The sequence below is a fragment of the Bos grunniens genome, chromosome 10, assembly GCF_055505025.1.
Source record: "Bos grunniens cultivar Pamir isolate PY7600 chromosome 10, Bosgru_T2T1.0, whole genome shotgun sequence".
NCBI classification, from domain to species: Eukaryota; Metazoa; Chordata; class Mammalia; order Artiodactyla; family Bovidae; genus Bos; species Bos grunniens.
Window position 1 is genome coordinate 73,817,050 of NC_141174.1, and position 16,660 is coordinate 73,833,709.

Consider the following 16,660-nt stretch of genomic DNA (forward strand, 5'->3'; position numbering starts at 1 on the left):
TACTCTGCATATAAGTTAAATAAACAGGGTGACAATATACAGCCTTGACAAACTCCTTTTCCTATTTGGAACAAGTCTGTTGTTTCATGTCCAGTTCTAACTCTTGCTTCGTGACCTGCATACACTGAATGGTCTAGTGGTTTTCCCTACTTTCTTCAATTTCAGTCTGAATTTGGCAATAAGGAGTTCATGGTCTGAGCCACAGTGAGCTCCTGGTCTTGTTTTTGCTGACTATACAGTCAGCTTCTCCATCTTTGGCTGCAAAGAATATAATCCATTTGATTTTGGTGTTGACCATCTGGTATGTCCATGTATAGAGTCTTCTCTTGTGTTGTTGGAAGAGGGTGTTTGTTATGACCAGTGCATTTTCTTGGCAAAACTCTATTAGTCTTTGCCCTGTTTTATTCTGTATTCCAGGGAAATATTTGTACATTTATGGTCATAGCAGCATTATTAACAATAGCTCAAAGTAGAAGCAACTCAAGTGTTTATTGATGGATGGATAAAGAAAATGTGGTACAGACCATATATAGTAGAATATTATTCAACCTTAAAAATGGAGAAGAATCTGATACATTCTAACACAGGGATGAATCTTGAGGACATTATGCAAAGTGAAATAAACCAGTCACACAAAGACACATACTGTATGATTCCACTTATATGAGGCACCTGAAATAGTCAAATTCATAAAATAGAAAATAAGATAGTGGTTGCCAGAGTCTGGGAAAACAGGAGAAATGAACAGTTGCTTAACGTGTACAGTTTCAGGTATGAAAATTAAAAAGTTCTAGGTATCTGTTACACAACATAAATATACTTAACACTACTGAACTCTACTTAAAATGGCCAACATCTACTCACCCTTAGGTAAACCATATGTGCTACGTATACAGAGTGATAATAAATGTTTTGAGTAAGTGATAAAAAAATTTTCATGGTTAAGATGACAAATATTATATCCATTTTACAACAAATGCAAATTGTCATCATTTGTCTATAAAAAAAATTCTAAGACTCTCAACTGAAAAACTAGAACTAAGATGGAAACAAAATCAAAAGCAGATTCTATAAGCTAAGCACACTGTCACCCATATCATATCTTTATGTGTGCCACACACAGAAACAAATTGCAGACTGAATAAAAATCTAAATATATATGCATAGGAGTTAAATACATATATTGTTCAAGTTTAGGTTGGGGAAGGCTTCCTTAAGACCAACAACAATAAAAACAACAACTCCCTGAAAAGATATGACTACACAAAACAAAATTTCCATATAATGAATGACAGCAAAAGGTAAAAGAAATGGCAACCTAAAGACTAGGATTGAGATATATATTTACACTTGTATATATAAGGAAATCAAGGACTAATTCCCTTAACATATAAAAGTGAAAGTGAAGTCGCTCAGTCGTGTCCGAGTCTTTGCGACCCCATGGATGTAGCCCACCAGGTTCCTCCATCCATGGGATTTTCCAGGCAAGAATATTGGAGTGGGTTGCCATTTCCTTCTCCAGATCTTCCCGACCCAGGGATTGAACCCAGGTCTCCTGCATTGCACGCAGACACCTTACCATCTGAGCCACCAGGGAAGTCCTGGTGGACTTATAAACATACAAACACCTTCTTTTAAATCAGTAAGAATAGAGAATGACCCAATTTACAAAAGGGCAAAGAACACAAGCAAACAAGTCACAAAAGACAATGAAAAGACGTCCAACTATGCGAGTATCGGAGAAATACAAATTAAAAATAGTGGTATGCAATTTTTAAACTTAGACTGGCATAAATTAAATGAATATTGGTGAAATGTGAGTAAAGGACATTCCTGTTTTAGCTGAGTATTAATGAGTTTCATATTTTGAGAGGGCAGCTGTGTAGTATCTATCAGCATTTAAAATGGGCAGGAACTCTTAAAAATTCCACTTCTATCCTATTGAAACACTCACTGGTATGCACAAATAGATATATAATAATTTCATTAAAGCACTGTTTGCAACAGTGAAAGATTCTAAAAGTTAAAAGGTTCATTAATAAGGAAACAGTTCAATAATTACAGTAACTATTTTATTGAGAGAGACATTCTGACAAAAAGTCATAAAATGGAATTTTTTTAGATGTGCACAACTGCATCAAAATTTTAGAATACTTAGGAATCGATTTAAGGGACATTAAAACCTCCACAAAGAAAACTGAACAGAGAAATCAGAAAAGACAATATATAAATATTTACAGAAAAGATATACATACTATATGGAATTAAAAACTCAGTATTATTATAAAGATGTCAAGGCAATCAAAACCACAATGTCCAAGTTAATAAACTAATTTTAAAATGCATATGAAAATACAAACCGCTGAGAATAACCAAGGTTAAAGGACATACTCTAGTAGATCATGATTTATTATAGTTGTCATTAAGACAGTGCTACACTGTTACAAGGTTAGATAAATCTAGAGAACACTGGAACAGAATACAGTGTCCAGGGGAGGAAGGTGGGTTTCTCAGTAAATAATTCCAGATAATTTTGATATAGAAAAAACAAACTTGATCTCCACCTCAACTTGTACACAAAAATCAATGCCCAGTATATTGTAAGTTTAAAGACAAATGAAGAACATTAATACCTTTATAAGAGAATATTTTCATGATTGACTTAGAAAAGGATTTTTTAAGAAGGCTTAAAATACCCTAATGATAGGACAAGAATGATTATAATAAAAGTGAGAATTTCTATTCATCAAAAGGTACCATTAAGATAATGAAAAGCTAATCCAGAGAGTAAGAGAAAATACTTCAAACATATTTAACCAAATGGCTAATATCCAGCATATAAAAATAACTTCTGTGTAAAATAATAAAAAAGAATCTACTTATTAAAAATGAACAAGTGATTTGAACAGGCACTTTATAAAACAGGAGATCCAATGGTCAATAAGCATATGAAAAAGTGCTTAACTGGGAAACACCAGTTAACAACAGACTGGCTTGAATTAGAAAAATCAACCAAGCCAAATGTTGGCAAAGATGTGGCACAATCAGAACTGTGATGTTTTGAGATGGGAATGTAAATTGATACCATCATTCTGGAAAAGTATTTGGTATCATCTACTAACACTGATGTTCAAGCTGGTTTTAGAAAAGGCAGAGGAACCAGAGATTAACTTGCCAACATCCGCTGGATCACTGAAAAAGCAAGAGAGTTCCAGAAAAACATCTATTTCTGCTTTATTGACTATGTCAAAGCCTTTGACTATGTGGATCACAATAAACTGTGGAAATTCTGAAAGAGATGGGAATACCAGACCACCTGACCTGCCTCTTGAGAAACCTATATGCAGGTCAGGAAGCAACAGTTAGAACTGGACATGGAACAACAGACTTGTTCCAAATAGGAAAAGGAGTACGTCAAGGCTGTATATTGACACCCTGCTTATTTAACTTATATGCAGAGTACATCATGAGAAAGGCTGGGCTGGAAGAAGCACAAGCTGGAATCAAGATTGCCGGGAGAAATATCAATAACCTCAGATGTGCAGATGACACCACCCTTATGGCAGAAAGTGAAGAGGAACTAAAGAGTCTCTTGATGAAAGTGAAAGAGGAGAGTGAAAAAGTTGGCTTAAAGCTCAACATTCAGAAAACGAAGATCATGGCATCCAGTCCCATCACTTCATGGGAAATAGATGAGGAAACAGTGGAAACAGTGTCAGACTTTATTTTTTTGGACTCAAAAATCACTGCAGATGGTGATTGCAGCCATGAAATTAAAAGACGCTTACTCCTTGGAAGGGAAGTTATGACCAACCTAGATAGCATATTCAAAAGCAGAGACATTGCTTTGCCAACAAAGGTCAGTCTAGTCAAGGCTATGGTATTTCCAGTGGTCATGTATGGATGTGAGAGTTGGACTGTGAAGAAAGCTGAGCACCGAAGACTTGATGCTTTTGAACTGTGGTGTTGGAGAAGACTCTTGACAGTCCCTTGGACTGCAAGGAGATCCAACCAGTCCATTCTAAAGGAGATCATTCCTGAGTGTTCATTGGAAGGACTGATGCTAAAGGGGAAACTCCAATACTTTGGCCACCTTATGCAAAGAGTTGACTAATTGGAAAAAAACCCTGATGCTAGGAGGGATTGGGGGCAGGAGAAGGGGACGACAGAGGATGAGATGGCTGGATGGCATCACCAACTGGATGGACGTGAGTCTGAGTGAACTCCGGGAGTTGGTGATGGACAGGGAGGCCTGGCGTGCTGCAATTCATGGGGTCGCAAAGAGTCAGACGCAACTGAGTGACTGAACTGAACTGAACTAACACTTAAGAATTGATGTTTTTGAATTGTGGTGCTGCGGACAACTCTTGAGAGTCCCATGGACAGCAATGAGATCAAACCAGTCGATCCTAAAGGAAATCAACTCCAAGTATTCACTGGAAAAATGATGTGGAAGCTGAAGCCCCAGGACTTTCGCCACCTGATGCGAAGAGCCAACTCCCTGGTAAAGACTGTGATGCTGGGAAAGATTGAGAGCAGGAGGAGAAGGGGGCAACCGAGGATGAGATGGTTGGATGGTATCATCAACAGAATGGACATGAGTTAGAGCAAACTCTGGGAAATAATGAAGGACAGGGAAGCCTGGGGTGCTGCAGTCCATGGGGTCGCAAAGAGTCAGACATGACACAGCAACTGAACAACAAATGACGCTGAATACAGACATATCCTATGATCAGAAATTCCACTCCCCAGTATGTACCAAGCAGAAATGTGTTCCTTTGTGTGCCGAAAGACACACACAAGAAAATGAATAGCAACATACTCATAACAGCCCCAAACTGAGGACAACATGAAGGTCCATCATGGATGAATAAACACATCACAATACATTCATACAGTGAAGTGGTATAGAACAGTGAAAACAAGTAGATTACAGGTACCTACGATTACATGTTTGGTTCTCACAAGCGTAATGTTGAAGGAAAGCAGCCAGACACAAAATGAATCCACTTAGGTTCAGAAGCACTGAAACTAATCTATAGTGTTAGAAGTCAGAACTGTGATTTCTTTGGAGGACAAAGGTAGCTGTGATAGGAAGGGGGCCAGATAGGGCCCTCGGGGTTGTAGGCAATGGACTATTTCTTGATTTGCATGGTGGTTATGTTCACTTTGTTATAATTCATAGAGCTATTATACTATTTGTGATGAAATAAAAATTTGTATTCTAAAGCAAGTCAAGGAAAATTTACAAATTACATTTTTTGTTTGGACTTTGGCTTCCTCTCTCCCCTCTACTGTATATTGTGTATATGCATTACACATTGACCAAACCTTTCCATCAGAAGAAAGAACTACTCAACCATATAAATAACATTCTCCGAGCATCAACAAGATTACTCCTTAGGAACACCCTTACTTAATCTTGTAAGGTGGTCATGACTCAAGATCCACTAATCTCTCTAATGGACAGAACAGTTCTTGGAGAGTTCTGAAAGTCTATTCCCAGGTGTTAAGTTTTCAGTTCAGTTCAGTTCAGTCGCTCAGTCATGTCCGACTCTTTGCGACCCCATGAATCGCAGTATGCCAGGCCTCCCGGTCCGTCACCAACTCCCGGAGTTCACTTAGACTCAGGTCCATCGAGTCAGTGATGCCATCCACCCATCTCATTCTCTGTTGTCCCCTTCTCCTCCTGCCCTCAATCCCTCCCAGCATCAGAGTCTTTTCCAATCCTTTTAATTTGGCTCAAATAAAATTTTCCATTTCTTTCTGAGGTTGAGTGATTTTTTCATCAGCACTTGTAATATGAGCAATTTTCCACATGTATGCTACACTTCAACATAAACTGCTTTTTTAGAAAGCCAACTGTGGGAATTCCTTGACAATCCAGGCTTCCCAGGTGGCACAATGGTAAAGAATCCACCAACAAATGCAGGAGATGCAAGAGATGCAGGTTTGATCCCTGGGTCGGGAAGATCCCCTGGAGTAGAAATGGTGACCAACTCCAGTATTCTTTCCTGTAAAATTCCATGGACACAGGAGCCTGGTTGCCTACAGTTTATGGGGTCACAAAGAGTCAGACACAACTGAGCATACACGCATGCACACACACATACACACACACACACACACCCCTTGGCGATCCAGTGGTTAGGACTCCATGCTTTCATGCCATGGACCCAGGTACAATCCCTGGTTGGGGATCTAAGACCCCGCAAGCTGCTTGGTGTGGTCAAAAAATAAATAACATAATAAGCTAGTTGTGATGCTACTGAATTTCATATATTATCTCATTTTATCTTTACAATAATTATTTTAAATTATCATCATTGCTCTTTTTAAACAGTTAGTACATGGAAGAGCCAAGCTTCAAACTCAACTCTATTTGATGCCCAAACCTATGAAACCCAAAGTAAAGGAAACACCAAACTTAAGCACATCCCTAAGATTTCCCTGGTTCAATTTCTTTCTCTCTGAGATCATCTTCTACTTTTCCCATCTTACATTCTCACTCCTTCCTCTGGTAAAGAGTGCTCAAGAGTTTAGCCATGGAACCTTTGCTTTAGTTACTAGTCAGAAATACAGTCATTTGTTCTTTCTATCAAAGAGGAAAACACTCACCATGTCCCAACTGCTGTTTCTGGGAGGAGGGATCTGAAAGAGTGAGTGCCCTTTCTTGGCTGAGCTGGTGGGTGATCCCAGAACAGTAAAGGTGGACCAGAGGAAAGAATTCAATGCAAGTGAAAGATGTGTGCTGTGGGGGGAGTGGTAGAGGGGAGGGTACAGAGGTTGGAATGGTAGAGTGGTGCTTGGTGGAGGATCCAGAGAATAAGCACTGGGCAGCTGGCAATAGATTTGAAGAAGAGAAGAAAAATGAGGTCGCCTGGATAGAAATTTTCAGTAAAAAAAAAAAAAATAGTGAAAGGAGGTATTTGTGAAAATGTGGCACAGGATATGGCATATCAAACCTCAGCCTCACCTCCCCAAAAGAAGCTTCTAAGTGGATTTTAGTGCTTGTTTTATTTTCTCTAAAACATCATAAGACTACTGAAATACACAACCATTAAAATAAAAACATTTGTTCCTGTACCTCCTAAAATCAAATAACATGCACCCTGCATTTCAGCATACAAACTGAGCCCCATGAGCCCCACCTGAACTTTGCAAGAATTCACAAACCAGAAGCATTTTTATTTGCTTTACATTGCTTAAGTGAGACTAGACCATATTAAAGATATCATTAAAATTCCTATTAACAATTTTTATGAGTCAAAAAGCAGCATGAAATGACCCAGTTAATTTCTGTGGATGTGTCTGGTGAGCTGGCATGGTACCCATATCTCTCCTTTATTATTCAGATGGACTCACTCCAGTGCCATAATACTTTGTTTTTTTTTTTTTTAATAATCAGCATAATTCTTAAATGCTCCTATTCCCATGTGCTTTCCTTGCTGGAGCTTTAATTGTTGTATGTTGGCAGGAAAAAAAAAAAAAACATTACTCAGTCTCCAATGCATTCCACCACCCCGATCCCCGACTTGAAGCTGTGGTTCTTCTCTTTCTTCTGTCATTTCAGCTCTCTTATTAATTACATGTATCTTTCAGTAAGTCATAACCTCTCTGGCTCTCATTTGTAAAACTAATAGGATTAATCACACAATTTCTGAGATGCTTGCATCTCTAAATTCTTAATATTCTAAAGTTTCAGATTCTGTATTTTAATCTCTTGCTTTTCGTCCTCTGAGCTAAAGACCTTTACTAATATTTCCTAGGACACAACATACGATTCCTGAGTCACTGGTCCACATTTTGGAATTCCCTCTGCTAAATATCAATTCTTAGTTCCCATTTGTGTTCAGGAAGTCAGTCTCCCTCCCCCACAGCTCCCAGATACATAGTAGAAGCCTGTAACACTTGTGTCACCTCTGATTTCTCAGTATAAGATGCAAAGTTTTACTGGGCCATTGGCACAGCTTCCAATTTCTGGACCATCACCCTAACTCCATGCAAGTGATGGTAACATGTTACAAAGGCCTGTGAAATATACAATGAACTAACCTATTGCCTAGACCATGAAAGAAGACACTTAGGAAAATCTGAATGGACATATGATATTAAAGGAAAATCCATTCATGGCTAACATAGCTTGTTAGCTATGAATGAAGTTTTTAAAAGTACTAGAGGCCAATGAAATATTCCAAGATATTTATAGCTCTCCCTGGCTGGTGGAGACGAGAACGTCTGACTCACCAGGAAGGGTGGCAAACAGCTCTATCACTTTATAACCAAGGGAACCTAAATTAGAAACAAACCAGAAAGTAGGCGGATCTTTATCATCAAGCTGAGAAATGGGTTACCTAAATTACTCCAAATAGGGACGCTCCTGAGCTACTCCAAGGTTCTGGGTGGTGTGAATAAGCCCAAAGAGATGCCATACACACTGACAACTTGCCCACTCACAGTAACCCTGGTGCCTGCTGTTAGGTTCTATTTACTACATAACCACAGTGTTCCTTGAGTATGGTGGTCCTTGTGCCAGCCCCCAGTCCCAGGCCAGCTCTGAGGTACAGCCAGGGGAGAGAAGGGCAGTTCCAGATGCACGCTGAAAGAGAAACTAAAGACGCATAGTTCATTTTATTTTGGGAAAACATGAGGGCTTGCTTTCTTTGTCCTTTTTTTCTCCATTTTTTTCTTGGGTAATTAAGTGACTGACAGTTTCCTAAATGGTACCATTTTAATCTCACACACATTAGCTTCATTTCCTCTTCGGATGTTGAAGTACACAGTATGATGGTGTACTTTTTAAATATCCTAATACTTAAATAATAATGAAAGAAATGTTTCAGGTCATTCGTTATAACACAAAATAGGAGATGAAGAGGAAAGGAGGCCCAGCTCTAGGCTGAGCATTTGCAGCAAAGGTTCTTCATCTAAACCTGGGGATGTGGCAGGAGGTGGGGCAGGGTGTCCACAGATGGTTGTGGGGTGAGGAGGAGGGTCTGAAAGACTGTAGATGCAAAATTAACTGCAATGTCTTCTTCCATAGCTTTCTATCATCGTTAGCCTTTTAAGGGGTCTCAGATACTAAGAATCACCAACCAGAGTAAAACTAAGGAACAGTACCCCTGAGATCAGATGGTCCAAACGTGCCCTTCACTCAGGCCAGCCCTGACCTCAGGAGGAAAATCTGAGTATCCAGTGTGTGTGACTCACTAGATTCAAAGGAATGCATTTGACTTTAAGGAAAAGTAATCACAAGATACAGTTTCACATCAAGTTTTTTTTTTTTCCCCAAAAAATAACATGCCTGGGAATACATTTAGACAAAATACAAGATATACCCCTATGTATCCATTTATTTAGTTTATTAAGTCAGAAAAGAAAACTTAAATAGGTTTAAAGATATGTTCCTGGTAAGAAATATTAAGCATTTTAAAGATCTCAATTCTCATCCCCACCTTCACATTAATTTATAAATAATGCAATTCCAATAAAAGTCCCAAAGGGAGTCTTTCAAAATAAGACTAAGTAAGCTAAAGTTTTCTGGAAGAAAAAAATAAGAAACAAAAAAATTTTTGTAAGTATGCCTGGGAACTTGAACAGATTCTGAGATATATTATATAGGTACAATAATGAAGATACTGGTACAAAATCCAAACACAAAGAGAAAAGAAAGCTCAATACTGTCCTAAACTTAGCCTGGAGAGGAATTGTTACTCCAGAAGCTTGCTATACAATTAGCTACTTAGAAAACCAGAAGCTGCCATTAGCTCTCTACTGCAGGCTAGGCCTTGAAATAAGTTTTCAATATGAAATGGACAAAAAGAAGAGAAGGAAAGAAGAGGTAGAAAGAAATCACTTAAGAAATTTAAACATAAAGCTGATATTTGAGTAGGGGAAGTCCTCTGAAGCCAAAAGAAAGGCCATACAATAAAATGAGAGTAGATTTGATTATATAAACATCTTAAATTTCTATACACCAGAAAATACAAGAAAAGTAGAAAGCAAATAAGAGGAAAAAATAATTTCAGTGTTTTAAAAGTATTGATTTCATACTGAACAACTTTAGATAAGAAAATTAAGTTTGGCAATTAACATGCATAAAACCCTTAAAAAGGCATAAACACTTTTATTTAGCCATTGCACAAGCAATGTATCCTAAATAAAACACTGATAAACTATTTATTTTCATCATTATACATTTCAAAAAATGAAATCTACAAATTAATTATTGTTCAATGCAGAAATCAAAGATAAGTCACATTTTCAAGTATAAAAAGCAATCTGTACAGTGTGATAAAAAAATTTTAAGTATTAAATTCACACAGGACTATCACCATTCAAAATGGTGGAAATGATATCTCTATGAAACTCAATTTAGAGATTCCGTTTTACTCTGTGTTATTTCTAGATATTTCCAAACTTATTTTATTTTGTAATATTGGGAAACCACTGAAAGCCTATGGAAGATTTTCTGAGATCAGTAAACAAAGCCTCTATACTAAGGTGAAGTAGGAGTGCACAGGGCAAGGCTCTGAGTAATAGCCATTGTCTTTTTCTATGAACTGATTGGAGCAGAAAACATACCCTCCCACAGGATACAAGGGAGGAGCTTTTCTTCACGCCCTATGTGGTCAGGTACGATGTGGTACGTGTGTGCCAATTCTTTGCACAGACTGTCGGGCTTCAGAACCTTCTTTCACCTGGAGTCAGCCAGCAGTGTAACTGTGCTGGGTATCTTTCATTTGCCTCCCAGATCCACTCTTGCCCCTTCTGGGTCTTTTTCTGGGCTCTGCTGTCTGGCCTAAAGCAGATCCCAGTCCTCTAACTTCTCTTTGGATTTGGCCAAGAGGAGAGATGGCAGGAGACCAGAGAGCAGGAGAAGAAAGTCAGAGCATTCATTCCCCCAGCTCCCTCCCACGGGCAGGTTACCATGGACTGGCTGCATCCCTCCACTGAAGGCCACGGCTCCTGTTGGGTAGCCCCCTCCACACCACTCAGCCTCCCTCTGACATTATGGGTTTTCTAGCAGCTTCACCTGGCCCTGCCTGGGCTGTAAACACCTCCCATGATTACTAGCCCCAGAGAGCTGCTCCATCTCTCCTGCTTTTCCCAAACCCCATCCACAACCATCTCCATCTCCATCTCTTTGTAAACCATCTCCAACAAACTGTCAATCAAATCATCCTCACTTGATCCCTGACAAGACCCTGGCTGATACAGTAATAGTATACAGAATTATCCAAAGACAAAATAAGTATAGCTAAGTGCATTTATTCGCCATAAAGCAAAATGGAAAAAAAAAAAAAAGTAGCCTAGTAGGGTCTATAAAATTCTTTCAAGTTTGAGATAAAAGTTTAACCCCATGTTACCTCTATGATTTGACTATTCTATGATACCCAGATCTTTATTATGTCCAATCTTTTTTTTTTTTTAGAAGACGTTGGGCCTGTTACAAACCCTTAAGTAACCTCACCACAGATAGGACAGCCTGTTAGAGGAGGAACAGAAGAGATCCCTGGGGATCTATCTCTGAAAACACAAACAGCTTTTGCAGCATTAAACTTAAAGGTAGACATTGACTTTTTTTTCATTTAGGTTCCCCTTGTATTGTTTCATACCTTTTCACTTGGTTGTGACTTGGTTTTACTTAGCCCTGGGCTTCACAAGGTAATCAAGTTTTCTCCACCCAGATGTTTCTGGTCTGCAGTGCAGGAAAGCAGCAGGGACTCAACCTGACTTAACCATTTAAGAATGTGATGAGCCCACTGAAAAATTCCTCCTAAAAAAAGCCAGACTATCCCACAAGCTTGTTTCGAGAGCAAACTTCTGTACTCAGGAGGAGGAGGAAAGACAATTCTGTGAACATGAGGGCTGTCACCTAGATTATAGTCCCCAGTCCAATTCCAAGGAATGCTTGGGGGGAGGAGATGGGGGGGGAGGGGAGAGAGAATGCTCTTTTCACTCACAATAGCTTTGAGGCATCCCAAGCACAAAGCAGAACTGCATTGCTAATAATGTATGAAAGGACAGTACAGGGCTTGGGAAAAGGGATTCTTTCTCATTTGAGCAGAGTGATTCAAATACTGTGTGAATGAACACAGGGGACCCTCCCTGGTAGAAGTCAACTCCAACCTGCGCAAGTCCCTTGAGTGACAGCTCTGGTGAGCGCTAGTGCCCCTCTCAACTGGCACATCACCTGGGCTCTGAGAGCTCAGAGACTGGCAGTGGAAGGGCCCTTGATGGTGGATGCAGCGTCATCAGAATGGCAGCAGAGGCTCCAGTGGGAGCCAAAAGCTTTAGCTGCCAAGGGAGTGAGTTTGTTGCCGTGTCAGCAGCTATACATGATGCTGATGGCTTTGGCAGTGGCAGAAGAGTGCACCCTTGACAGTTGGCACCAGCAACAGTGGTCAGCTTCTCTCACATGGCTACGAGGGCTCCAGAAGCCATAGTTTAAAGGGACAGCTTCCCCTAGATCAGCTCTTTCTTTTTATCCTTGAACAAAAGTGATCTGACTATATCAGATGACCACCTAAGCCCTCAAAAAGACATCACTGAACGATGAACTCTGAACAGAGGGAAACACGAGCAGCGGCACATCCAAAGTAGCCAAGGGCAGCACAAGGACAGTGAGAGATTCAAGATGAAAAAAAACACCTCTGGGCCAGCCCTGCTGAGGACTGGGCTCCCATGCTGACAGCACAGAACTCTTACATCTGTGTGCTTAAACGCTCAGTTGTGTCTGACTCTTCGTGACCCCGTGAACTGTAGCCCATAAGGCTCCTCTGTTCATGGGATTCTCCAAGCAAGAATACTAGAGAGGATAACCATTCCCTTCTCCAGGGGATCTTCCTAACCCAGGGATGGAACCCAAGTCTCCTGCATTGCAGACAGATTCTTTGTCATCTGAGTCAATAGCATACTTGAAATACGAATGCTAGACTCCTGCTATCCCATTTCACTAAATGAATTATACATGCCAGGAAAAATTAAAAGCACTTCGAACACCCTAAAATATTTTGGATCTAATTTTTCTATCTCTGTGCTCCCTACTTCCCTAAGGGCAGGGAAACCAATGGAAATACCACAAAATGTATTAAGTTATAAACTATGTGCTTATAAGACTCCAGATTTCTCAGAACTTAAAATCACAAGGAAAGTGTTAACTTCCTCAAGATTAGCAATAAATGACAAGGCAACCATATGTTGGTATTGAGTCATGAAGTAAAAAGAAGTTTCCTGCAGGCATAGAGTATCTGCTTTAATACTCCGTAAAGTGTTATCAGCAGAGTAATTACTGCTACAAGGTTCATAAGAAAATAAGCACCAGACCTGGGAGCACAGAAAGTGAGCCACAGGACTGCCACCCATGGGAACCAGCTGGGGACCGAGATGCTTTCTCCAGACAACAGTCAGTCTTCTCTCTGTAGCAAGCTGTCCTTGTGCCAGCAGAATGCACCCAAGAGGACTGTTACTATTCATTGATTCCCCCCTCCTTTTCCCTCATCTAATCCCAGACCTTAGATTGCTCTGTGAACACACATTTCATGACCAAAAAAAGAGAGAGAGCTTGGAAAGCTACTGACTTTGGGTGTAATTACACAGCAAGGTAATGACAGGACTCCTCTGAGCTTCTAGAAACAGAAGAGGAGAGAAAGCAATACTCGGGAATCTCTATAGAGTATAAATGCCCCCAAATGTGATTTGACATAGACTGAAAAGTCATTTAGGACCTTTCTTTCTCTACTCAGCAAACGCTCATTATCACAAGGAAGACTGCCACCCCATTATACACTAGGAATAAGAACTCATAGGATTCTGGTTTTTCACTAAAGGGAGCTTCAGGACTTTTTGACTGTTCAAACTGTGCCAGATTATAGAAAAGACAACTTGGTAGGTGGTCAGTATTGCAGTCATAAGCATTCTGATTTTGGAAAAATCAAATGTAGGCAAGAAGAACGAAATAGTAATATACATTTTCACCAAGGCTATGATAGCTTTCACTCTGTAAGTCAAGTAGGTCAGAAAAAAATGTCATCAAGTCATTGTCTTGGGGGTAGTCAGAAGTTTGCAACTGTGTAAGTGGAGGCTAGAACTGAGATCCATTTGTGAAATCACTTACTGATTGTAACTTTATCATCTTTCAAAAAGCCTATGGATTACTAAACCATCCAAACTTTGATCCACTTATGTCAACCAGTCAACCAATAAGAACTGAAAGAAGTACTTCTTTTGTATAGCCATACAGACTGGTAATATATACAGATACCTAAGACAATCAGCAAAATGGAAGCCTATGCAAGAAATCTTCAAATATCAGGAAGAAGACAAAGAGGTTTCCTCAGAGATACATAAAAACACACATATATACAATTAAGACATAACCTCCTCCCATTCTTTTCTTTTTTAATTTCATGTGAACCTTTCACTTAAAAAGTAAAAATATCTAGATTCCCATTCTATTTAAATACGTTCAAGCAAAGCTCTGGGGAAGATTTCCAGGGAATTAGTTTGCTTCGAAATTGGCTACGCATTAAATAAAGCTTTGTTTAACAAAAGTGAGAGAGTAACTGATGGTATCTGTACATTCACTCTGCACAAGGTTCCTGTGGCTCAAAAGCATTACTTGAAGACAAAGAACAAATCGTATTCCAGCTCTGGAGACTCACACTCTGCCTCTGCCAGAAGCCCTGTCGGCTCACACACTCTCTGAGGGCCAACCACCCGCTTCCTGAAGAATCTGTAATCTACCTTCTCCATTAGTTCCCCCAAGGTTCTCCTCCTTTACACAAGTGCCCCCCTTCATTCATTTCACTGCATTCACCTTTCATCTCTAAGAGATTCATTCCTGATAAGTGTGCCAGGGGTCAATGTAACATCGAAACCAAAAAGAAAAGCCTTGAGCATTGCATTTTATAATGAAACAAAAACTCCAATTCTCAGAGTCTACTGAGCTAGAACTAAAAGCCAACGCAGCAAGAGATTCATTTCTGAGACCTGGCTTCTTTTCACATCACCTGCTTCAGTGTACTTCAATCCCACTTTTTCTTCTGTGTCCTTTGTCTTCGGTGGTGGCCAGACAGCCTGGAGTCTGCCAGGAATCCTATCATCCTGCTCAGTGGGGCTGTGGTCAGGCTGTGGGAAAAGCGGGCAGAGAAAAGTTTAAGTTCAATAAAATGTGACCAGAGCCAACTAAACCCTGAGTTGCATACTGCTCTCACTCGCTGCAACTGAAACAACTCACTACAATACAATCCTTTTCCAGAAACATAAAGTGATCAGCTGGAGTGGAAAAACGAAACAACTTAAGGCCAAGTATTACACAATCTTCAATAAGTGATTTTCAGCATGTAACTCTTTTAAAAAGCCATAAATACACTCTGAGCTGAAGATACAGATGTACTATAACTTGGTACATTTATACTATAATTTGGTACATTTATAGGTATGTTTACAAATATTGCCCAAACAACTCTAGGGTTAAAGTTATAAACCAGCTTTGCACTTTCCATGAAGATTAGTTCTAGGTCAAGATAACACTTCTCTAAGACATTCACATTGATCAATTCTTTTTTTATTTCTTTCCTACCAAAAAAAAAGAATGATATGGCTGTCACTTTCAAGCTATTTTTACAGGGGTTGATTTTACAACCAGAAGAATGCTATATTGTATTTAGTTTTTAACTGCAACCCAAGCTAACTTTTCTAAAGACCTTAAATTTAACATTTTAACTGATCAAATGTATGAGGGAATGATAATTATATTCAAGGTGAAACTAAGCAAAAACTTCTACTCACTGCCCTTATGAACTTTTAAGATCCACTGAACAAGTGCTTGCTGCTGCTGCTGCTGCTAAGTCGCTTCAGTCGTGTCCGACTCTGTGCGACCCCATAGACGGCAGCCCACCAGGCTCCCCCGTCCCTGGGATTCTCCAGGCAAGAACACTGGAGTGGGTTGCCATTTCCTTCTCCAATGCATGAGAGTGAAAAGTGAAAGTGAAGTCGCTCAGTCGTGTCCGACTCCCAGCGACCCCATGGACTGTAGCCTACCAGGCTCCTCCGTCCATGGGATTTTCCAGGCAAGAGTACCGGAGTGGGGTGCCATTGCCTTCTCCAAAGTGCTTGTTAGTCCTTACAAATTTCCTGAATACTTTTTTAAACAACTGTAACAGTTTTCACAAATTAGATGGTTACCATGTGCTAACTTCATTTATTCTTCAACACTACCATATAAAATTATTTTCATCATTTTGCTGATGAAGAGATTGAGGCTTAGAGAAGATCAAGGTCACCCAACCAGTAATTGGTGGAGTTAGAATTATAACCCAGGTCTCATTCTAAACCCAGTCCTCAATCAGGATATCTTATAACCAACACAGAACATTTTAATCACATCACAAACATGGATTTGGCCAAGTGACCAATTTTCAAAGGAAAAATACAGTTTTCACAAAGGTATAATTAATTAAATGGGAAGGAAGTCTGGGCTACATTTCCATATTGCATTGATTCTGATGCTGCCTGGTTTTTATAAGCACATTTACTATTAATGCTTAAACTCAGAGTGACAGTTTCCCTTTTTGATCTGCACACCTTTCTTACAACAATCCAGAGAAATATAAGAAAGAAAGAAAATACTCCAACTCCAAAATGTCCAACTCCA

At 39.6% G+C, this 16,660-nt stretch overlaps 1 protein-coding gene across 26 annotated transcripts in view; it reads right to left on the reverse strand.

The window, feature by feature from the left end:
- Nucleotides 1-16,660, reverse strand: part of FMN1 (formin 1) — a 497,211-nt gene that overhangs the window by 321,456 nt on the left and 159,095 nt on the right. For 21 of the 26 annotated variants that reach the window (XR_015135041.1, XM_086322043.1, XM_086322036.1 and 18 more), the window contains one exon: nucleotides 15,015-15,132. The exons of the other annotated variants lie outside the window; for them this stretch is intronic. Coding sequence is in view for 20 of the 21 variants with exons in the window: in XM_086322043.1 (XP_086178169.1) it covers nucleotides 15,015-15,132 (118 nt within the window). In the remaining variant the exon portion in view is untranslated. The remainder of the gene's footprint in view (nucleotides 1-15,014; nucleotides 15,133-16,660) is intronic. 26 annotated transcript variants of the gene reach the window in all.